We start from the raw sequence: 24,758 nt of genomic DNA, 5'->3' as shown, positions 1-24,758 counted from the left end.
AGGCCTCAAACTAAGTCAGATAGCCACCAGGCCAATTTGCACATTTGCTTCTATTCTACTTATATGATATAAATATGATTTTGTAAAAAAAAAATAAATATTAAACACTTACACGGGGCCCTTATTTTTCGGAGGCCTCAAGCTCTAGCTTCACCCGACATTACAATAGGGCCGGCCCTGCCCTATAAGCCGTGTATAGCACTATACGCGGCCTATCAGATACACCATATAAGACAAACACCCCTTAATATGTGGCGTATAACACTGTACACCCCCTTTAAAAGGGTGTTTGTGGTGTCCCCCACATGACCCATCTTTAGATATTATAGACCCCATGAAAGTCAAATGCTGTACCTTTTCCATAATCACTTTAGACAGGTCAAACCAATAATTTTAAATTTCAATCTTATCATCAAAATTACCAAGATGTTCCAATCCCTAATGTAAACATGGATACCACAACCTCTATGATTAAATAACACTGTTTACATATCTATCAATTGCATCTGGTTATAATAATAACAGGTTTGACTTTAAAAGTCGATCTAAAACAAACTTTCACAAACACGAACAAACTGAAAATTTTGAACTCTACCAAACTGAAGGTAAAAACAGTCGTATCGTTTACACAATAATACACATGCTAAAAGCCTAAACTTTATGTGCATGTATGGTTGAAAGGTTCACAGTTCATCATGCATTGGTTGTTCTAAGTTCAAGTCAAAGTCAACATTTGGTACAACAGCAGGTTCATTGACCTGAACAACGTTGTTTATACGATCTCCAGCCATACCGGCTTTAATTGCACCAACAACCTTTCTCTGCAACTTGAGTATTCCTATTCTCTTTGAAACAACATAGAGAACTGCTAACGAGAACAACAAGAATCCCACACTAATTATTATCCTGCCCAAATAAAAGTCAACAATACAGATTAAACCACTACTGTTATTACTAATAATAGTAAATAGTAATCATATTAAGAATTAAGACATTAAGTTATTAAAAAAGTTTCAAAATTTTGGACAAAAATGTAAAATGTAAATAATAAGTTAATTACTCAGATGATCCCGCTGGTATACCCATAATGCAAATATGGTCCTAAGCTTTGAGAAATTACATCTACGGTCCCTGTGGCATACCCATATTGCAAGTATGGTCCTTAACTTTAAGAATTACTTCTATGATCCCTGTGATATACCGTTAATGCAATTGTGGTCCTTAACTTATAGAAATTACATCTATGGTCCCCAATAGTTTGAAAGCATAACACAGATGTGAGTTAGTTTTTCAAGTTAAGTGCGTGTGAAATGACTAAAATAACCTTGCAATATGGGTATACCACTTGTACAGTAGTAGATTAGGATTTGTCTGACCTGTCAAGAACATCTTGGCGTTTCATTGTTGAAAGCAAGTTACGCGTTCGCGTTAGTAATGACACGTGACCCTTGTATTCGCTTTCCGCTTTCTTTAACACTCCAGTTGATTCCTCTGTAAAAAACATATTTTTTATCAAATCCTTTAAATTTGTTTGATTTCATGTTTTGGAACCGATTATTGTAACTGGAAGTGAGAATCAAATATGAAGACAAGACTAACCAAAAGCCATGAGCGTGCTTCCGCTCCGTTCAACCTCCTGTAGACATCATTTTTATATTTTTTTATTAATTTTGTTTGTAAATAATCATAATAATAAGTTATACGGAAAATAAATGTTAGATTAATTACCTGAACCATCAATTGCCTCGTACGACGAAGGCTCTCAGTAATGCTCTCAGCTGCTGATGTCATTCCCGCTTTTGTCCTGATGGTAAATTACACTAACTTTAGCCCATTTTAAGTAATGATATATATTTATGCTCAATAGTTAATAATATATATTATGTTATGATTAATGGTGAAATATGCATACTGTAGATTGCGCCTTCTGGCTGTGGACTCTTCTCCACCTCCTAACAGAAGATCCCTCTGTTATTAATAAAAACTTATCATTTCACATAATGAAATAATATGTACACACTACACATTTCATCTAGTACCCTCAAATGCTTATCAAAGGATAAAAAAAAGTAATTCAAGTTTATTATTACCTCTTCTTGGGCAGCTTTTCTCATATTAGCCTTTGCTTGCAAATTAGCATTTCTCAAACTTGTCCGCAGACTAAAACAAAGGGGGAAATAAGAACCATGTTAATCTTTTTTATCAATCTTGTAAATAAAATTCAATTAATTTCTAATAAAAATCCAGCAATCAAAGATTTTGACTCCTACTATAGAAATCATACAACTTAGTGTTAGACAAGATATTATTCCATATTTAAATAATGTCTAATTGTATAGGGTCTAGTTTGTATTATTCAAGTCTATATATATCTTGTAATCTCCTTATTATTATTCACAATAACAATTATATTCCCTCTGATTAACTTGGTATCACAGCCAGTTATTCCTAACCCTAATTTCTGCAGCACAAACCTACCGGCCCTACCTTTATTATTATTATTTTTTTCTTTCCTGATCACAGAACAGCAGCTTTGCTGATGTCTTCCTCCGCTGTACCACCCTCCAATCTTCCTCTTTCTTTCTTTTTCTAAAACCAATTACCTATGGCCACCCTCACTGCTTTTGATCAAAAAGAAAAAGCAGTCCACAACTCCCACAAGTTTGGATTTACCCTCAACTCCGATAACTACAGTTCCTGGTTGTTGGTTATTCACCCGTTCTTAGTCACCAATAATCTCTTTGGTTATATTGACGGAACCATACCCTGCCCTCCAACCACCATAACTGTTCCTGCAGACCCTCCCAAAGATAATGCACCTGCACCACCACCCAAATCCCAACCCAATTCATAGTACCCAATCTGGCTTTCCAACGATGCACATGTTCAGATGCTCCTTATCTCCACTATCTCTGAGGGCGCTTTACATCATGCCAGAGGCACTCTTACTGCCCGTGACCTTTGGCTTGCCCTAGAGCGGGCCTTTGCACCTCACACTTCCTCCCGAGAATATACCTTAAAAACACAACTTTTAAGGATTGAGATGAAGGCTGATGAAACCCCTACAGCATACCTCCAACGTGCACAAGAATATGCCTCTGCCCTTGCTAATATTGGCGAACCCTTGAAAGAAAAAGACCTTGTTATGATGGTTATTTCTGGCCTACGTGACGAATACCATGGCGTTAAGACCACGGCCCTTACTCGTCAATTTGCTTACAACGAACTTCATGCCGTGTTTGCTGATCACGACTATATGCTCAAACGTTCTGCCCCAATTGTTCCACCTACTCAAGCATTCTCAACCATGGCTCCTACTTCGGCTAAACCCACCGGAGGCAGCCCTACACTGCCATCAGATGCGGCTGTTCAGGCGGTCCAACAACTAGCAGCCCAACTTGGTGAGCAACTTCAGTTGCCATCTCAGCCCCAAGCCTTCTACACTAACCGATCCGGCAACAATCGCTCCAACAATCGGCAGGGTAACAGTCGTGGACGCGGTAGTTACAATCGCTCGGGTGGCCCTAGCGGTGGAAATCGCAGTCAATTCAGTTGGGCATCAAATCAGAACGTAGTTTATGGATCCTGTCATAGGTGTGGCATAGGGCATCTCCCCACTCACTGTCCTAATCGGGACCCAGCCACTATTCGCCCAAGACAGCAGCCATCGGCTAATTTTGCAGATACCAGGTCATATGCTTCTTCTTCTTGGCTCCCGGACACGGGCTCTAGTCATCATGTTGCCCCAGATCTCTCTAGCTTCGAGCACTCTAATGCATATCATGGCGGTGACAACCTCCATGTTGGCAATGGTAAGGGTCTACCAATTTTACATATTGGCTCATCCACATTTAATTCCCCAAACCGTACCTTTAACCTTACCAATATCCTATATGTTCCTGAAATTAAACAAAACCTCCTCTCTGTTCAAAAATTGTCGTGATAATTATGTTTATTTTGAATTTTACGATTCTTTCTTTTCTGTGAAGGACAAGTCTACACACACTACCCTCCTCACTGGTCTAAGTAATGATGGGCTCTACTCGCTTAGGCTTCCAAGACAGCAAGCTATTTCTAAAACTGCCTTTTCTGCTCATCGTGCTTCCTCCAACATTTGGCATCAAAGATTGGGGCATCCTCATCCTCAGCTTTTGAAGTCAATGTTGTCTTTTTATCATTTACCTTTGAATAACAATAATTGTTCTGTTTCTTTTTGTGAACCTTGTTCTATTGGAAAATCATCAAAATTACATTTGTTATCTTCTACTTTTAAAGGTACACATATTTTAGATTTGCTTATTTGTGACGTCCGGGACCCGCCCCGATTCCATCTAGTGACGGTCACAATTATTTTCTTTTGTGTGTAGATCACTTTTCCAAATTCATGTGGATTTTTCCATTCAAACATAAATCTGATGTCTATAATATTTTTAAACAGTTTCTGGTTATGGTTGAACGACAATTTCACACCAAACTTAAACAGGTCCAAACTGATGGGGGTGGAGAATTTCGGTCTCTATCCACCTTCTTTCAATCATTAGGCATTCTTCATCGCCTTTCCTGTCCACACACCAGCGAACAAAATGGTGTTGTGGAACGTCGACACCGACACATGGTTGAAACAGGTCTCACTTTACTTGCTCAATCTCATGTGCCACATCGTTTCTAGCATTTTGCCTTTGAAACCGATGTCTACCTTATTAACCGCATGCCTTCACGCTCCAATTCTTCTCTCTCTCCTTTTCAACATATTTTCCATCATCCACCCGATTACTCCTTTTTAAAAGTCTTTGGTTCACAATGTTTTCCCCACCTACATCCTTACAACAGACACAAAATTGACTTCCGTTCCACTCCATGCGTCTTTCTCGGATATAGCTCCCATCATCATGGTTATCGGTGCTTTGACCCCGAAACCGAGCGGACATACATTGCCCGACATGTTCGCTTCAATGAACTCTATTTTCCATTCAAATCTTCTCAACTTAACAATCTTCACTCCCCTTCACCTTCTCCCGACCCCTATGTCTCTATATATCCCAATCCACCTGACACCGATGACTTTATCCCACCTTCCGTACAACAAAATACCACCTCTATGGCTGCTGGTAACCCACCAGACCAGCCTTCACCAGCTGCTGTCCCAGCCTCCCCAGCAGCGGGAATACATGTCCCACCTCCTCCTCCACCTCCAATGTCTCCCCTAATCCATACCTACCATCGCCGCCACAAACGACCCTCCCAAACAGCCACCAAACAGCCCCAAAACAACACTCATATAGCCACCGAACAGCCCCAAAACAGTAACCAGACAGCCCTAAACCAAGCCCAAACCAGTTCCCAAACAGCTACTCGTCCTCGACCTTCTAATCTTCGGCCCAACCCAAAAACTACCACACCCTACAACATATCATCCTTTACCTCTTCTACCATCGACCCTAACACCGAACCAGCCTCCTTTACTATTGCCAACACTTTTCCTCAGTGGCGTAAAGCTATGGCAGATGAATACTCGGCACTTTTGAAAAATGGCACATGGTCACTAGTTCCTCGTGTTCCGGGTTCTAATATCGTCGATTGCAAATGGGTTTACAAGATTAAGCGGGACCCAAAGGGGACGATTCAACGTTATAAGGCTCGGTTAGTGGCCAAAGGGTTTCGGTAACAACCGGGTATTGACTACAAGGAAACATTCAGTCCTGTGGTCAAGGCAACCACTATTCGTATTGTGCTTTCTTTGGCGATCACGCAAAAGTGGGCCATTCGTCAGTTAGACGTTCAAAATGCTTTCCTGCATGGAGCCTTAAAAGAGACTGTTTATCTCCAGCAGCCGCAAGGCTTTGTGGATCCTCACAAACCGGATCATGTCTGCTAACTGCACAAGCCTTTGTATGGGCTAAAACAAGCCCCACGTGCTTGGTTTCATCAGCTGTCTTCCACCTTACATCAGCTTGGGTTTCGAGGCTCCAAAACCGATCAGTCTTTGTTTATTTACACCTTCGGGGCCACAGTACTTTATATGTTGGTATATGTTGACGATATCATAATTACAGGTAATGATCCAAAGGCTGTTGATGCGGTTCTTAGCTACCTCAGTCGCACTTACCCTTTTCAGGATATGGGCAAACTTTCTTATTTTTTGGGTATTGAGATTGTTTCCAAAGGGGCTGACATCATTTTATCTCAACAAAAGTATATTTTGGAGCTTCTACAAAAAGCAGGCCTATTGGACTCCAAGCCCTTCTCCTCTCCAATTTCTACATCAGCAAATCTTGCTTTAGAGGACAGTCCACCATTTGCCAATCCGGCACGCTATCGACAAGATGTCGGGGCTTTACAATATGCCACCCTTTCCCGTCCGGACATCGCCTTTGCAGTCAACAAGGTCTGCCAGTTTATGCAGTCTCCGACGGAGAATCATTGGTCCGCGGTAAAGCGTATTTTGCGGTACTTAAAGGGTACTCTCTCCCACGGCTTGCTTGTTCAGCAACAGACTACTCAAGTTCTCCATGCCTATGCAGATTCAACCTTCAATAATCTGTCCACTTTCTCAGATGCTGACTGGGCTGGGTGTCCAGATGACTGTCGTTCCACGGGGGGATTTGCTATCTATTTAGCGTGTAATCTTGTCTCGTGGTGTGCACGTAAACAGTAAACCGTATCTCGGTCATCTACAGAATCGGAGTATAAAGCTCTAGCTGATGCAGTTTCTGAACTCACTTGGATACAATCCGTTTTACAAGAATTACGGGTCCCAGTTCGCTCAACTGGTATTTCATGCCCGCACAAAGCATATTGAAGTTGATTTCCATTCAGTTCGTGAAAGAGTCGCTAGAGGTTAACTCTTAGTACAATTCAGCACTACAGATGATCAGATTGCCGACATCTTTACAAAGCCTCTGTCTACTAAGCGTTTTCTCTTTCTTTGATCCAAGCTAAGAGTCGCTTCCCGGCCTTAGCTTGCGGGGGGATGTTAGACAAGATATTATTCCATATTTAAATAATGTCTAATTGTATAGGGTCTAGTTTGTATTATTCAAGTCTATATATCTTGTAATCTCCTTATTATTATTCACAATAACAATTATATTCCCTCTGATTAACTCTTAGACAGCATATTACAGGTTGGAAATTAACCGAACAGAAAAACCAATCCAAAACCGAAAAAAAACAAACTCGTTATTTTTTGCCAACTACTTTTTCGACCTATTTTTTGTTTTATTAATTTTCAACAGGGATTGAAAGCGTAAGAGAATCTAAACGAAATGACAGGTTAAAAAAATCATTTTTAGAGTGAAAAAGTTCAACATGCCAAACCACATAGACTAATAGACCAAAAGCGTAGTTTTAAACCGATCTCTAGCATGTAGCCACATGTCAAGAGGTAACAATTTGGGTTTCCTTAAGTCCTTAACTATAGAACTGAAAATCAAATCACTTTATATCAAGATTGATAAACTATTAACTACAATAAAACAATGTATTCAACAACATATCCCACTTAACATTAAAAAACTGCAAACTGTTAGATAACAGATAACTAAATATGTAAAACTATTCTAGTAACTAACTCATTTCAAAACTTTTATCTAATGCTACATGTTTTCCAAAGGGTAAGCAGGTAACTTCAGCTCAAAATACGGTCAGGACGAATATTATTACACTTTTAAAACGATGATTATAATTTATTAGCGGGCAGGCGGTAACATAACACAGCCTTTTTGTGCATCAATTTTTTACCTTTTTAGCTTAAAAATCCAAAATTTTCAAGCCCAGATGGAAAAAACGAAAAAGATGAAACCAAAACACCGACATTTCTGTTTATATGATTCGGGTTTAGCCCAAAACTGAACCAACCCATACACAAACCGACCAATTCCCTCAAATCCCATAACAATTCACTCACAAACAATGCAATAATCAACAACACAACTTCAATTTCACTTATAATAATAATAATAGGTACAAACCTCTGAAGTTGCTTATTCCACGATTGAAGCGTGAATTGAGCGTTTTGAATGTGATCCTCGGTGGGTAATTGTGGTATCAATAGATCAAGATTAAACTGTAATGCGGACAACATAGCGAGTCCGTCTTGAGCAAGCCCGTTCAATCTGGGCAACGATTCTTTGTTACCTGCATCGGTGGGTTTTGATTTACCGTGTTGTTCGATTGATTGGATGTGGGTTAGGGTTTGAAGATACGCTTCGTCCCAATCTTTCTTTGTCTTGTTGAATTCATCAACCACGATATCGGTTGCAGTGAGATCCATAATCGATGATTGAAGGATCAGTTTGAGAATGTTAAATTATATTGTCTAGTTAAATTAGTTGGTTAATTTAACGGGTTATCGGGTACTTTGAAAAGTGCTTATGACTAGCATACAACTTATCTTATCTTAGTTTGAATTCTAGAATGGTAGTATTCGAAAAAAGGGTTACGAAGTGATTTGACGTGAATTTAGTTAGTATTTGTTACACTCGTGTTATGTAAACGTTGGTAAAACCTAGAAGTTGAAACCCAACGATTCGTAAGATTAATATAAGACAAAAAGTAAGTTTTAAAAGGTTGTTTATTTGGTCGGGGAAACCCATGAGATGATACAACTCAAGCATTGTTGTTCCCGATTTGAGGCGGTGACTTGAAGTGAATTTGGTCGATTTCTGTTACGGTAGCGGATCTAAAACAAAAAAAATATATGATATTGAGGTGAACCAATTCTGGGGCGTCGGTCGGTAATACTCGGGTTTTGGTAAAGCAGAGCATTGTCGGTCCCGGGCGTTTGGGCGGTCAATCTACGCGCATTCAACATGTTTCGTCACGTTCGTTACCGTAGCGGAACTAAAAAAAGTTGGTTAATTTTGAGTTACGTTTGTTACATTATCGAAACTAAAACATAAATAAAATTGACTGACGTTCGGCCGGGTTTTCATTACGCACTGAAGACCAAAAAAATTTGTGGACCAATGTACATGACATGACCTAATCAAGGCTATCGTTTTCAATGTGGGGCTGCCTCTTAAATGAGAGGTTTCAGGTTCAAACCTGGACAAATGCGTAGTTTAGTATTATTGGTGTAAAATCTATCTATTCTAATAAAAGCCTATCACTTTTGCCACTTGTCAATACCATAGCCATTCTCACCTTTTTTAAACCAATATTCATATATGGTCTTTATCTTTTAAGTCATTTCAATATATGACATTAAAATTATAGGTTTATTCCAACTAAATTTATTGCTACATATAACTAAGTATTCTTCATATGGATTGACAAGAGACGATTAGTGAATTTTGAAATGTATTAAAGTGTTTATTATGGTTTATATTCAAAATAATAAACAATAAACATTTGATTCATAATATGTGAAATGAGAACAATCGACTTGGACTAAATATTGATAACGTCAGCGTCTAAGGATTAACCTTTAATACCTAAAAGACATATGATTTTAAAACTAAAAGTGTTCGGGTTGACCCGAAACCTAGAATTCGGACCCAAGAACCATCCCGAATTACTTAGATTCAGGTTAGTATTTTCTTGGGTTCGAGTTTCTCGGGTCAGGTTAGTTTGGCTTCAGGTTCGGGTTTTCTTGTGTTGGATTTCATGTTACCGGTAAAAGTGGTAGCCCTACTTTCAACAATTATAAATAAGAATCACTAAATTCATTTTATGCAACTTTAAATCTTCAAATATTCTTTCAACTCAGAATAATCACTATTATTTGAACATGGTTTTAATGTTAGTATGTAATTTTTATTTTCCTGGCAATTACATTCATATGAAATAAACAAATCATTTTGTTATATTTAAACTTTCGGTATTTATGTTGCTTGATTATACAATTTTTAATTGTAAAATATAAAGTCAATTAAAGATGTGTCATACACAAAATATTAATGACAACAAATTTATCATGATCATTCAATTTCAAATTATAAAGATTTTAAGGATAGTTATATCATCAAAGTTCAGGTATATGGGTTTTGGAATAATTATGCTTTTTTTTTATAAACATGAGAAGATGTTCTCAAATGACATCATATTAATTAGTTAAAAGTTATGATATTTTATGTGTATGAATATTTTTTTATTAGTATTATGGATATATATTATCATTTATCTAGAGTTGGTATGTATTTGGAGAACCTTTTTTTGTCACACGCACAACTATATATAGCTATATTAAGAGTTATAAGCAGACCTATATGTTACTTTATTTAGAGTTACAAGCACACATTGACTAAAAATTTTGATTTTTGATAAACAATGTATACTTGCTAATACAATACAAATGTAGTGTAAAAGGAAGTTTTTACATATTTGTAACATATTTGTGTAATATTAGTTATGTAATTTCTGTAATTTTAATTTAATTGTAATTGTATTAACAATATATGATCAATTTGTTAACTGTATTTCACTTAATGATCAAAGTTTAAAATTTTCAATAATTACCCGTGTAATACACGGGCCTTAAACTAGTAGAATTATATGAAACATTTGCTGTTAAAAAAAAACTTCTCATGTAATCATATCGATTAGTTAATCATTGCTCAACTATTTATCGGTTATTAATATTATCATTGTTTAATAGTGAGGGTGTCCGGGTTTTACCACCAATGGGCCTTCGGACGGATGGTTTTTCTCCAGAACTGGAGATAACTTGGAGGTGCTTAAAGCATCCGTATGGCTGTGTTAGGCCAGCTGGCGGTGACCTTTTATCATTGGGTCACCCCACACGGATTATCTAGGCATTCTATGAGTGTTAACCATTCAACAAAAAAAGTTTAAAATTACAACATATGAAAATAACACCACAAACAAGTTCTTAGAAAATGAGTGATCTTTTTTCTACATATAGATTCTTTCAACATCTTGAATATTTCACATCAATGCAACATGTGTTTTCATATAGGACTTCTTTTGTCTCTCTTTTCTTCAATAATTCAATTTGACGAATTCTCATATCTTACCCGTTAGTCCACACTTTCTTTGTATTCAGTATCGTATGAGGATGATGCCCGCTCAATACATCGACATGATATAAATTCGAAGACAGAAACATGACAACACCAACGAAGATACAACACATAAGCTAATTCTACATGTTTTATAGAGCAAGCAAAGGTAATTTCAGCTCAAAATCCCGTTAGTGCGGGTATATTTGTGATTTGAAAAACTTTGGTTATAAGCAGAGGGCCTGCTGGCTTGCTGTAACATAGCACAAAATACACAGCAAACACAGGACAATACTACCCCTCCCCCCTTTCTTATAGTTTCTAAGAATCTTACAAGACCAAAAGACATTGTCACTTTGCAGCCCCAAACAAGACACTACACCTAGTACAGCTTTTCACGGTTTCTTCTTCTTGCTGCTCTTAGAAGGCGATATTACCAGATTCGGCTTTTTGTGCTTCAAATTTTTACCTTTTTTGCTTGAAAAACCATCACCAGAATCATCATCATCACTTTCATCTCCAAACTTCTTGCTATTTTTTCTATCGCAAACCACGATTTTACTTTTTTCTGTTTCTTGCACCGTCTCTGACTTTTCCATTGGCCTCCAAATAAATAAGGACCTAAAACAAGATCAACCGAGTTTTGTATAGTCAGTTTAACCACAATTAATTATCAAAACACCCATGTATTTAGGGTTGTAAACGAAACAACAGGAGCGAAGCATAATCGTGTTCGTCCAATTAACTTTAACCAAACAAACGATCAAACACGAATAATCAAACATCTTGTTCGTGTTCGTTCATTGACAATATATACAAATGGTTCACGAACTGAACATAGATAAACAAACATAACTAAGCTAAGTTGTAATGGAACAAAAAAATTTAAAAGAATGTGTTGGGTCTAAAAAGTAATGTGAAAAACAATATAAAGAGTATATTAACAATATAAGCAAACCTGTTAAAGTAATGTGAAAAACAATTTGTAAGTCTAAAAAAGACTTAAGTTGTAATTAGGCAAAAAAATATAAAGTATATATTAAAAATTGTAAACAAACACACTTAAATAAACATAGGCTCACGAACAAAACTTGACGTGAATAAATATAAATAAACGGGCATTCAATCACACTTGAATAAACGAACAATACATGTGTTCAAACTAAATAAACAAGCATAAACAAACTTCCAAGCGAACAATTCACGAATTGTTCACTCAACGTTCAGTTGATTTACAGGCCTATCTGTAATAATTATATGGAGAAAAACATGATGAGAAAAGTAGAAAGAGATGGTCAAGAGAAGTCAAAGTCAAACCTTGAACTACCGGTTGCTAAAACATCATCGCGTGGATGCAACTTGTTTACCGGACTAATTGTGGTTATGTTCGGGTCCATGACCTCAGATACTAATTGACCCGTGCTGATGTCAATAAAGTCAATGGGATGCAAAGCAGCTCCATTGTAGTTTTCACTTATATAACGCCCAATAACCACAAGAGACTCTGACGGATCCTGCATAAAAGATCAATTTCATTATGAGCCAAAACAGGTCCCACTCATAGAATACCACACAAAGATAGAATAAAAATAATGAAGCAGCACCTTCGGGTCCCACTCAGCCCGAAACGGAGTCAAATGCCTATTAAAATCATGACTGTGCACAATTTCTCGGCTTGGGGTATCCAAGTTACCAAAAATAGAATCCCACACACGAATCCGGTTATCAATTGATGTGGTCACTATTTTACTTCCACTTAAAGGAGAAAAATAAGCCGAATTAACAACTCGTTTATGAGGAAGCTCGTGAAGACAAGACTCAGCTTCTAAACGCCTCATATCCCAAATCCGAGCCTAACATTCATAATGATACATCACACTATAAACAAAAAACAAAAAAACTAAAGTCGGAGATATAATAATACTTACAAAGTGATCATTTCCACAACTTAATAGAAGGTCGGGTTGAAGAGGGTTGCAATGCAATCCAACAACTTTGGTTCCTTTCTTATGAATTAAAACCGGATCCCCTATTTTAGAATTGGCCCGTGCATCCACCCTATATGTATAATCAAATGTACATAACAGTATTTTATGTATTAACTTTAGTTTACAAAAAGAGTGAATCAACATACATGTGTAAGAATCCAAAACTATCTGCAACAAGCACAAGACCTTTCTCTGCATTCAAGTCCATACCATACAACATTTTCCAACTGTTACGACCCTGAATATTTTTTTTAAAGTAAACTTTTAACGGACATTCACACCAAAAGGTAAATAAAATAAATCAAAAGGAGCACCTGCCATCCATTTGGATTGAGGTCCATCAACGTAGTAGATAAACCAGTTTCCAAGTCTGTGCAACTAACGGTTCCATCTGAAGATGCTGTATAAACCGTTCCATCGTTTACTGGACCAAACCTGCAGGTTCATATCTTAAATGTTATATACTTATAATATTATTCACATATGCATGTAGTATAGAATAATTTACTTCATGTTGTTTAGTAGGGCCTTATGTATGTTCTCATATACAGTCTTCTCATACACCTTACCGAAATCCCAAACTCCTAGTTGTCCTTTCTGCAATAAAGAACAAAACTTCGAAATATAAGTCAAACAAGAAGTTAAAACTAACTTCAAATGTACAGTAGCTAACCTTATCGCCTGATAGAAGAAGGTTGTTATTAGTTGGATGGAATTCTAAGCATGTAACGCGTCTGCTATGATATCTAATAACTGCACAATTCACTTCATTTGGGATCACAAATGCAGGTTTTATCTATCAAAGAAAACAAACGAGAACAATGAATTACGGGTATTTACTGATTAAATGATGAAATTATAAGATGAAGTAACTTGAAACTTACGGAAGAAACTCCATGGCGAACTTGGCGTTCGAATACATAATCGAAAGGGCTATGCATACGTTTACGAGAAGCTGGAATGACCCCAAACTCCATAGCCACTCGGTGAGGACAAGTATTTGTTGTATGACCTTCACCATCCAAATAAACAAAAATTTAGACTATTCGGTAATCTCATTAGCTCAACAGTAACAAACATATAGTTAGTTACTTAGTCAAATAGCTGTGAGTTAGTTGACATTTACAAAAAGTTTACAACCAAACCACGAACTAAGACTATTTTACAACTAAGGCCCTTGAAGTCCTAACAAGTATCGAATCCGTAACAGAAGCTGATTCAAAAGTTGGCAGCAGGAAAGGCCCAAACTTCAAACCAACATAACTTGGGCAGGAAGCGGAGTTACAGACCCATAACCAGCGAATAGTACGGCTCAATGAGCCAGATCATCTAGCAGGCAGCTATAGACGGTTTGGCCCAGCTATCAGACGTAAATCCTATCAATTAGGGTTTCAATTACGCCACTAAAGAATTTTTCCCCAATGTGAGCAATTTTCAATCTTTACCTTATTTTAGCCAAAATGCGTAAATCTTTTAGTCTTATTTTCAATGATTTTGGGCAGCATGTAGGGACCTCATATAACGTTTAGCGCATTCATTTTTACAGGTGTAATTTCTGTAAGATATATCTTGATTTTCACAGAAGATCAGTTGATTTTAGATTCACTTTCATTACAGTCATCGATTTACAAACAACTAACCGATAGACATATCAACAACTAAGCAAAATACCAGGCAATTTGCAGAGGAAACATGGCTTCATAGGGCAGTCGATGTAAGTAGCTCCTTGAAAACCAGCTTGATGACCTGTTCTCTTACAAACCTAATAAAACACGGCAAATCATTACATAAAACACAAACCAGTTTTCTCTTCTAAATATGTTTTTTAAAGAAAAATATATGTTTTTTTTTGGGGGCTTACTAATTTATTTTTATAACTTAATGCCAATACCGTTGGTACCTACCGAACTCAAGTCCATAACGTGAGTGCTCTTCTTTTTCTTTTTTTTAATATGTTAACTTGTATTTAGCGCTGGCAAATTCATTTTTTGTTTAGTTTCGGTGCAGTAACCTGATACTGACAAATTCATTTTTGTATTTAGCAACTGACTACACCGCGTTTTTTATATGTTTTTTTTATCTTTAGCTATACGAGACCCGATACTATCCCGGGCGTTTACTGACTTAATTTTCAAGGTTTATTGTCGTTAACGTAACAAACCTAACCGATATCACCCGAGGTTGCTATTTAACACTAAAACAGAAACAGAAACCCTAAAACCCTAAATTAATCAGAATCATAGGGTTTCTTACCTTACAGACTTTCTTAAGACTAATAGTAATCGGCGTTTTCAGCTTCTTATCGGAACCTCCGTCATCTTTATTAACCTTTTGATCGTCAATTTCTTCTTCTTCTTCTTCTTCTGACTCAACGACGTCGTTTTCCACCTCTAACTCTTCTTCTTCTTCGTCTGAGCTTTCCTCAGTGTCAGTGTCTCTATCAATAACTACCTTCGGAAACGACGCCGTTCGCCTTGCACGAGTCGACATTAATCCGATAGATACAGGGTTTATACGTATATGATTGTTGTGTGTGTGGAAAATGAAATTGAAGCAGTTGAGACTGAAGCGGGAGTAAGGTATGTGAACCGACTATGAAAACTGATTTTACGAAAGTGTCCCTGTATGGGAGGGTTTGGGTGTTATTAAGTAAGGGTATTGTGGACATTTTACGAGATGGAAACTGGCGGGAGATGACGTGGTGTGTTGTCGGCCATTCTTCTGGCGTGAGTTTCCGGCGGCTTTTAATAAATGGTTGTGGGCCTAAGTAGGGTCCATAATAAATAAGGTTGGCCCAAATACACCTTGTAGGAGTTGTAAAAGGAAAAGAAGTTCGGGTTATGGGCCTGGAACATTTCGGGTTGAAAACCAAATCTATTTGATCAACTTGGGTCATATCGGTTTACGTGAAGAAACGGGATCGGTCGGGTTATGAATTGGTTTCGGTATCGAGAGGGTGAACCGCTATAAAAATTGGCAGTTTCGTCGGGCTGGAATTGGTTTGGCCAAACTGGTTTTAGAAGTGGCATTGGGTTGGTGATGGTCGGTTAATTTGTATATGTTTTAGTTTGTTTTTTATTTAGTTTTAACTGTTTATTCTAGAACTATCGATACTTCATACGTGTTTAATTGGATTTCAGGTTATAGGCGTTAAAGTACTCAGTATGGACCTGTTGTGACACAGAATGAAGACTCGGGATGTCCAGCACGCAAAACGAGAAATGGAATGAAGATTGTTGTGACAGGGTCCCATCGCGGTACGCGATGGGCCTGCTGAAGTACCCATCGTGTACCACGATGGGTTATAATTAAACGTTGACCTTTTTTGGTCAATCGCGGTACGCGATTGACCTTTGAAGACCCGTCGCGGTAGACGGGAGTGCAGACGGGATTTTTTATTTATAACTTATTTTTCATCAACAAAAAACCCTAACTCCGTTTTTACGAACCAAAGGCGATTTCCAGCAGTCCTATAGGCGATTTCCATTATCCTAGCTCGTGTCAAGACCTCCCGCATGATCCCTATCATCCGTATCGAAGATTTGATGATGTCTAGGCTCGGCTAATCTCCTAGAATCGCACCCGGGATGTATAGTTTGTAACCATTTACAGTTTTTCTCATGTGATTAAGAATACTTATGTTTTATTATTGATGATTGATATATGATTATTGATATTTAGTATTTCTGTGTGTTCGGTCGGTTTAGGTTTACGTTGGTCTGAACGATCTGTTACTAGTTGCTAGATAATTAGTCATATAACTGTTTGGTTAGATTGAATACGATAAAACGTACAATTACCCTTAACTGAGTCACACTGGCAAGGACTGTTTGATAACAGTGCCGTGTGTAAAGTAATTGTTGACGTCTAAGGTTTTGTCTGGTTGACCAGTTTTCAGTTAATCGTTGATAATCAATCTGTTAAGTTGCATGAGATACTGTTTGGTTGCTTACTTGAATTCCCGGGTGTGATTTGCTTTGTTAATTGTTTACAACTTGCTTGTTCGTTCGTTGCTTAGTTCTATAAACTCACTTTAATTGCTTGTGTGATCAGCACTAAAACCATTCACTTCATAATATTAAGTCTGTACACGAATTGCATTGACCACATACTCCTTGTGATACGATACCCTACTTGCTCTAACTATTTAGAATAATTAGGTTTTTGATTGACTCAAACGACGGTCATCAGTTGGGTTGCTAACCGGTTTTTGATTTCTAAACCGTTTCTGTTGTACATCTTTGCATGCAAACACTTATACAATCTCACAATTCGGTGGAAGTACTTGGTGAAGGAACAATTATTAAAAGTTTCATGAATTGTTGTTATATTTTTGTACAATGCTAATGGATACAAATCTATATTTAGACTACTTTAGGTGATAATGGTCCTTTTTATGGTACCCATTCGAACTGAGGTTGTTACAATGTCACTATCTACTTTGTTATAAGGTGGTCCCGGTTACTTATTATGAAATGCTTGATTTGTCTTATTTATTTCTCACTACACCAATTGGCTAGATCGAACCTTCTTGTGTTTGAAACGATCCGACTTGGGGTTTTACGGCTCTTCATAACTAGAAGACTAAAATTATATAGTACATTTACATATTGACTTTATGTTGGTGCTTGATATTGAGCTATATATAAACGCATAAGGAAAAAACAGTAAGAATAGTATAAAATTAGACATTCATATTAGTGCTTTATTAAATTAATAATAAAGTAAAATGAAATAAAATCGTTGTTAAAATTATCTACAAATGTATCGAGATCGGGAGTAGAAATTTTTTCTATGACCCGACTATGTTGCAAAAATGACAACCTTTCGATTGAGTATGGGGCGTCGAATGATCTATACGGATTCTCTCTTCAAGTCTTCATCTACAAAACTAAGTGTTTATCAAGTTGAACAACCCAAAGAAGTCCAAACTATAATAAAGCAAATAATAAGGGCTCGATTCGAATAGTCTAAACCCGGATTTGGTTTTAGTTTGAATGAGATTTTAAGTTTTTAGAATATGATTTAAATGATAAAGGCTTAAGATAATTCAAATAAATCTCAGTGGTAATTTAATTGTGATGCAAATCATAAATTTAAAACGGGCGTATTGATTTATTAAGGTACTAGAAGCACATGGAGATGCACCCAAAGAACTCAATTTATATCATTCAATCAATAAAGGACATCTCGTGTTTTTTTGTTATTTGTTTTGTTTTACCAAATTACCTGAAAGTTAGTTAAATTTATAGGAGTAGAAACACATGGATTTTCAATAAGAAGAATATGTTTCAACCAATCACATTGTGTTTCACATGAATAACGTGCTTTTAAATATTCACATAGTGTGAAGATTTGATATGAAGATTTATTTGGGGTGATTGTAGAGTGGAAACAAACTGAAGGGTACCTCTCAGACCCTTAGGCTATTTGCCTTTGGGGTTTACTCAAACGATGGAAGAGGATGGTCCTATTGGTATGTGAATGGTGATAATGGTGTAATGAAACACGACACCCCTTCATTTTATTTCACGCATGGTGTGGTGAGAATGATCCCAACCATTCTCAACCATCTAAATGGCGGATATCTATGGGTTTAAGCTTTTTATAATTATTTTTTTAGTATTAAAGATATATTAGAAAAAAGAAAGGAATGAAGAATGATGAATATAATATAGGTTGAGTGGTGATGTGAATGAGGATGAATGATACATAATGACATGTATAACGTATAGCAACAAACTTTTTTTTAGAAAGATCCAACAAATTCATTCATAATTTAGACACGAACTAGCATACCAAAATACATCCACCATCGTAACAGAACAAAACACGACAAATAAACACAGCCCCAAACAATTCACACCCCAAAGCTATTGAAATTTTCCATTCCCCCCAAGTTACATGGTCAAGGTTCAATCTATTCCGAACTCAAAAAAAGATAACAACCTAAATATAAAATTATATACTCACATTTAATTTAGTAAATCTCATCGTCACTCCCCAAAAGAAATATTCCTATCCTTACCGGGCCATACATTATTGAGATGTGGGTCACCACGGTCAGTTATGTGGTCCATCAACAGGTCCATCTCATCCGTTGGTAAACTTAAATTACCACCTAATAATAATATTTATGGTCAAATTATAATGAGAAGTTTGTTGATCACATATAGTTAAAATTTTAAACTAACATCTTTTTATAAAGATAACACTTATATCAATATAAAAAACAATTGGCTTAATTCTTATCGATCGACATATAAACTTAGGGTGAATGTTATAAAACTTCACACAATAGTAAACCATACAATTTAGTAAAATAATCAAGACTATCTTAATTTTTTTTTTCTAGAACAGCTCGCAATTCACATGCCCTATAACTTTACTCCTAAACCATACTTGTCTATAACAATCATGATACTCAAACACTCGTCTCATGAAAAATTAATCAACACATTGGTACCACCAGACCAAAAATCATCTGGCAACCACATTAATCGATTAAAATATTAAAATTATCATTTGACCGTTCCGTTAAGCGACACAATACTGTATTTAATTAAAAAAAATGCACATCATAAAACAACATAAATTCTAAAACAAAAATCCAATGAAACTTTTTACACAAGTTACACAATTAACTTTTTACGCAAGTTATATACAAAATACACACCATGTGATTAACCTTTAATAAGTTTTAACACACAAGTCGCATAATATAAACCAAAAAATCCTTTAGAAATTAATAGTGTAAAGTTGGAGTGTGTATATAATATTTAAAGGAAAAAAGTGGATTTATCGAAATCAGTAATTTGTGATATTCAATGTTTATCGAAATCCGCATTTGAATACCGTCAAAAGGGTTGTCTTCTTTTTCACATATTCGACTGCTAAATTGCGGGTGTTTGATGGGTTTTTAGCTCTGTGTTTTCTTAAGACGATATTATTAATTATGATAATGAGGAAGGAATATTATAAAGAATCTCTTAAATCACTTGAAGCTGATATTCAACACGCCAATACTCTGTAAGTTTTTTATGGGTCGGTTTGTATTGATGTACCATTCTGTTTAGTTTGTTAGTAGACAGTTCTTTATAAAATAGTTGTCGTTCTAAAAAAATAGTGATTATTTTTGTGGTGTTATTCAGGGCATTAAATTTGATCAAGGATGATGATGGATCATATGTTCAGTTCAGATTGCATTTTGGTCATGGTGCAGATTTGTTTTCAAAACTTTTTCCATGGTTGGATTGTCGAGTTGCCGGAGCGCTTGGTTTGATTCGAGTTTTTATTTATAAGGTATAACTTTAATGTTCTTTCTTGTAATAAACTCGGACCGGCAAACAGGTTGGGTCGGGTGGGTTCGGGTCAGAATGGGTTAGGTTCAAACAAGTCGATTAAAAAAAGTGTTTTGGGTTAAAAATGGGTTTTGTGTCAAAACGGGTTGTTTTTAAAAAATGTTTTTTTTTTAAATTATTGTACATTTAAGCTTTGTTTCTGGTTTTCGGCACTGTTAATGCTTGTTCAAGACCATAACCAATTATCACCCGTTATATGGGAAACAATCACTCATATCAACTCAAAATAAACACATAAATTAAGCTTTTAGGTCAATTATTTAATATTTGTTAAAGCAGGTATATGCTGATGGGAAAACAAGTATGCATGTTCGTGAAAGAAAAGCAAGTATGAGGCAGTTTTATGGTAAGGATTTTGAAAAAAAAAAATAGTGGTATATTAATATATGAAGTTTATATTTAATTTTGTCAAGAAATTTGTATATGACAGGTTTTGTGTTTCCAACAATAATGCAACTTCAAAGTGAGATTAATGATATGGAGGAGAGGAAACAGAAGGAGATGTTGTTGACGAGCTACTCGCGAAAGGACGGTTATGATAGGGAAAAACTCTCCGTTGCTGATGTGGAAAGAGAGGTCGAATGCGGGATTTGTATGGAGATTAATAGTAAGGTGGTGTTGCCCAATTGCAACCATTCGTTATGCTTAAAGTGCTACCGCGATTGGTAAAATACATTTCTTTCTGACATTCAAATATTTCAATTTTGACTCGTTTGATCAATTTGACCTGTTTGACCAATTTGATTCGTTCCTCACTAGCTAGAAGAGTTGAGTGTAATGTTGGTCAAGAAAACTTGGAAAACCTTCAGTTGTTAGTTTGAATTCAAGAATCCTAAGTGTTGTAAAGCTAAAGTTTGACTTTTATTTTTACCCGTTTGACCCGTTCTCCAACCAGCCTTACAATTTAGGTAAAGTTGGTCAAATCTTGATCATTTGAGTCAAGTGTTATAAAGCTAAACCTTGACCAGTTCAAGAAAACCTGGAAAGGCTTGCCTAATTTGAATTCAAGAATTCTTAAGTGTAATAAAGCTAAAAGTTTGAACTTTTTTTGTTTACATGTTTGACCCATTGGTCAAATCTTGATCATTTCAGTCAAGTGTTATAAAGATTAATCTCGACCAGTTCAAGAAAACATGTAAAAACTTGGCTTTTAATCTGAATTCAAGAATCCCTAGGTGTTATAAAGCTAAAAGTTGAGTTTTTTCATTTACCCATTTGAACCGTTAAACGACCAGACTAACAAATTAGGGTAAAGTTGGTCAAATCTTGATCATGCCGGTCAAGTGTTATAAAGCTAAATCTTTACCAGTTCAAGAAAACCTGGAAAAGGTTGGCTTTTACTTTAAATTCAAGAATCCTTAAGTGTTATAAAGCTAAGAGTTTGACTTTTTTCATTTACTCGTTTGACCTGTTACCGGCCTAACGAGTTATGGGAATGTTGGTCAAATCTTGAGAATTTCAGTCGTGTTGTAAAGCTAAATCTTGATCGGTTTGGATTCATGAATGCCCAAGTGTTATAAAGCTTAAAATGTATGAGTTTTTTTCAATTACCCGTTTGGCCCGTTAACCGACCAGCCTCGCAAATTAGGGTAAAGTTGGTCAAATCTTGATCATGTCAGTCAAGTGTTATAAAGCTAAATATTGGCCAGTTCAAGAAACCCTATAAAAACTTGGCTTATAATTTGAATTCAAGAATCCCCAAATGTTATAAAGCTAAAAGTTTTGACATTTTTTTGTTGACCAGGCACGAGAGATCGCGATCATGCCCTTTTTGTAGGGAAAGCTTGAAAGGAGTGAAGTTAACAGATCTCTGGATTTATATTGAAGCAAGTGACACAATTGATCTAGCCATAATCTTTAAAGAAAACACAAAGAGATTGTTCATGTACATAGAAAAATTAGCACTTGTTTCAAAAACCAAAACATTAGTAGTATAAGTGTACATATTTGCAAGTTCTAATGTTTCTATATATCTCGATGTTATTGGTTCAATATGTTACCAGTAATCTTTACATGAACACTCGCCTGCTTTAAACCGGTGAAATCTATATCGATCTCTCAACAAAATCTCTCGATCATAAACCTTTGAAATTAACTTTGCAACATTATGACAGTCCCCACAAACACGAAGATTCTTCATAACCCGAATTGGTTGACTTTTGGTCAAACTTATGAGCCCGAAAGCAATGGCTAACTTCTCACTATGAAGATGCAATGCTTGTTCTTGCATGTCTTCTTCTTCTACACATTGTAGCACATAAGACCGATTTGGTTCATATCCATTTGACTTTAACTTCTCAAAAACCTCATTCAACTTTCCATATATTGTTTTAGATTGCGAGTGCGCGTTATCTCCCACAACAAATTCATGAACACAACCGTTGACTTCAATCGAACTACACCCCGGTTCTTTCTTTAATCCAACATCTTTCATTTGTTTTCTTAAACTAGCAACTTTATCCCATTTTCCCGATTTAGCATATACGTTCGATAACAAAACATATGCACCATGATTCCACGGCTCCAGTTCCAGCAATCGGGCACTTGCGTGTTCAGCAACTTCTATGTTTCCATAAAGTCTGCACGCGCCTAACAAAGCTCCATAAACTGAAGCTAAAGGGGGCATCGGCATTGTGTTTATTAACTCTAAAGCTTCTTCCAAAAAACCCGCTCGACCGAGCATATCCACCATGCACGCATAGTGTTTGACACCAGGGGTAATCCCGTAAATTGGCTTCATTTTTGTAAAAAGATCCCGACCCTCTTCCAATAAGCCCGTGTGGCTACACGCGCATAGCAAATTCGTGTATGTGACACCGTTAGGCTTAACGTTTGATTCTTGCATTTTCTTGAAAAGTTTAATCGCGTCCCGTCCGTGACCGTGCATTGCAAGACCCGCAATCATCGCACTCCAAACAAAAACGTCTTTATTATTATCATCACAACACTTAAACACCTCGAGAGACTTATTCAGATCACCACATTTTGAATACATGTCAATCAATGCGGTTACAAGATGACACCTGAGTTTAATATTATGTTTCTTGATATACACATGGATCCAACCACCCATATCCAATGCACCCACTTGAGCACAAGCAGATAGAGTACTAACAAGTGTGATATCATCCGGTTTTGCCTTGTTACTCACCTGTAACTCATTAAAAATGTTCAAAGCTTCTTTAGGGTTACCATTTTGTTCATAAGCTGAAATTAATGCGTTCCAAGCAGCTATATCCTGATTAGGCATACTCTCAAAATGCTTTCGAGCAGTTACATAATGACCCGACTTTGCATACCCGACAAGCATTGTTGTCCATGACACAATATCTTTCTCAGGCATTTTACCGAAAAGTTTTTGTGCATTATCTACGGTTCCACATTTCACATACATATCAAGCAATGCATTGTTTAAATTCAAGCTTCGTGTAATACCAATCCTCTCGATAACCGAATGAACTAATCTCCCAATACCTAAATCCAACTTCTTTGTACAAGCAGTTAACACACTCATCATTGTAACATTATCAGGCCTCAATCCTTCACACTGCATTTGTTTAAATAACTTCAACGCTTTATCCGCATAATCACCTCGCGCAAAGCCCGTGATCATCGAATTCCACGAAACAACATCTCTCACAGGCATTTTTAAAAACACACTATACGCTGAGTCCAAACATCCGCACGACGCGTAAAAATGAATAAGCGAGTTTAGCACAAAAACATCCGAACCAAACGTCGTCTTAACCGCCATCCCATGAACAACCTGTCCCACTCTAACATCCGAAACCTCAGCCGCTGCTTTAATCACAAACGGGTAAGTAAACTTGTTAGGCGACACTTCGTTACCCCGGTGAATCATCTGAGTGAAGATAACAAGGCTTTGTATTGGCGTTTCGCTAGACGAGTACGCCCGAATTAATGCGTTCCAAGTGTAAACATTTGGTTGGGGCATTTGGTCGAACAGTTGGTGTGCATAATTAATATCTTGTAAATTTGAAAGGGCAAAAGCGGAAATGAGGGTGCTTGCTGAAAAGGGGTCGTGGAAAAGACCGGTGCGGAGCATTTGGGCGTGGATTTGTTTGAGTTGGTTCTGGTTTGAGGATTGGTTGATGAGTAATATTGTTGGGTGGTTTGCAAAGTGTCTGTGGGCATTGACTGGTGCGTAAGTGGGTGAAGGAGGTGGTAAAGAGAGGTGGTGGTGCGGCGGCAAGGTGGTGGCCGGCATGCTCGTGGCTGCCATGGTTGCATTAGCAGCCTGCGATAACCAGGGTGGTTCTTGTTGATTTGATACCCGCGGCACAAACTCGTGTATGGTTTAAAATTTTCAATACTTACGTGAACGGGTTTGGGGGTTAATTAAAACGAGTTCTCCCGTAATGGGTTCGGTTAAAAAGAGTCGTTTTAGAAAAAAAAAAGTGTTATATTGGAGTGAGAGAGTGACTAAT

The 24,758-nt window shown here is 36.8% G+C and overlaps 4 protein-coding genes across 4 annotated transcripts; 1 reads left to right on the top strand and 3 right to left on the bottom strand.

The window, feature by feature from the left end:
• Positions 1-549: 549 nt before the first annotated feature.
• LOC143589517 (uncharacterized) lies at positions 550-8,273 on the bottom strand. The gene is made up of 7 exons (XM_077070256.1): positions 7,971-8,273; positions 2,091-2,160; positions 1,913-1,968; positions 1,729-1,804; positions 1,600-1,636; positions 1,377-1,491; positions 550-906 (listed from the first exon to the last, which is right to left on the bottom strand). The coding sequence occupies exons 1-7, from the start codon at positions 8,270-8,272 to the stop codon at positions 684-686; spliced, it is 879 nt and encodes a 292-aa protein (XP_076926371.1). The 5' UTR covers position 8,273; the 3' UTR covers positions 550-683.
• A 2,794-nt stretch (positions 8,274-11,067) lies between these two features.
• On the bottom strand, positions 11,068-15,781 carry LOC143589511 (protein DAMAGED DNA-BINDING 2-like). Its single transcript, XM_077070251.1, has 11 exons — positions 15,203-15,781; positions 14,621-14,711; positions 13,834-13,961; positions 13,623-13,745; positions 13,458-13,546; positions 13,264-13,384; positions 13,096-13,187; positions 12,890-13,019; positions 12,566-12,814; positions 12,279-12,475; positions 11,068-11,582 (listed from the first exon to the last, which is right to left on the bottom strand). The coding sequence occupies exons 1-11, from the start codon at positions 15,437-15,439 to the stop codon at positions 11,357-11,359; spliced, it is 1,683 nt and encodes a 560-aa protein (XP_076926366.1). The 5' UTR covers positions 15,440-15,781; the 3' UTR covers positions 11,068-11,356.
• A 4,075-nt stretch (positions 15,782-19,856) lies between these two features.
• On the top strand, positions 19,857-22,247 carry LOC143589512 (E3 ubiquitin-protein ligase AIRP2-like). The gene is made up of 5 exons (XM_077070252.1): positions 19,857-19,978; positions 20,101-20,251; positions 20,590-20,656; positions 20,741-20,975; positions 22,055-22,247. Exons 1-5 carry the CDS (start codon positions 19,905-19,907, stop codon positions 22,245-22,247), a joined length of 720 nt encoding a protein of 239 aa, XP_076926367.1. The 5' UTR covers positions 19,857-19,904.
• Positions 22,248-22,255: 8 nt separating this feature from the next.
• On the bottom strand, positions 22,256-24,554 carry LOC143589509 (pentatricopeptide repeat-containing protein At2g29760, chloroplastic-like). The gene has a single exon (XM_077070250.1). The coding sequence runs from the start codon at positions 24,551-24,553 to the stop codon at positions 22,307-22,309; it is 2,247 nt and encodes a 748-aa protein (XP_076926365.1). The 5' UTR covers position 24,554; the 3' UTR covers positions 22,256-22,306.
• Between the last annotated feature and the right edge of the window lie 204 nt (positions 24,555-24,758).

Source organism: Bidens hawaiensis, unplaced genomic scaffold, assembly GCF_021521415.1.
Source record: "Bidens hawaiensis isolate Kalapana, Puna unplaced genomic scaffold, B.hawaiensis_p1.1 tig00037598_1, whole genome shotgun sequence".
Lineage (NCBI taxonomy): Eukaryota > Viridiplantae > Streptophyta > Magnoliopsida > Asterales > Asteraceae > Bidens > Bidens hawaiensis.
The sequence above is the reverse complement of the archived record's forward strand: the minus strand, read 5'-3'. Positions and strand labels throughout refer to the sequence as shown.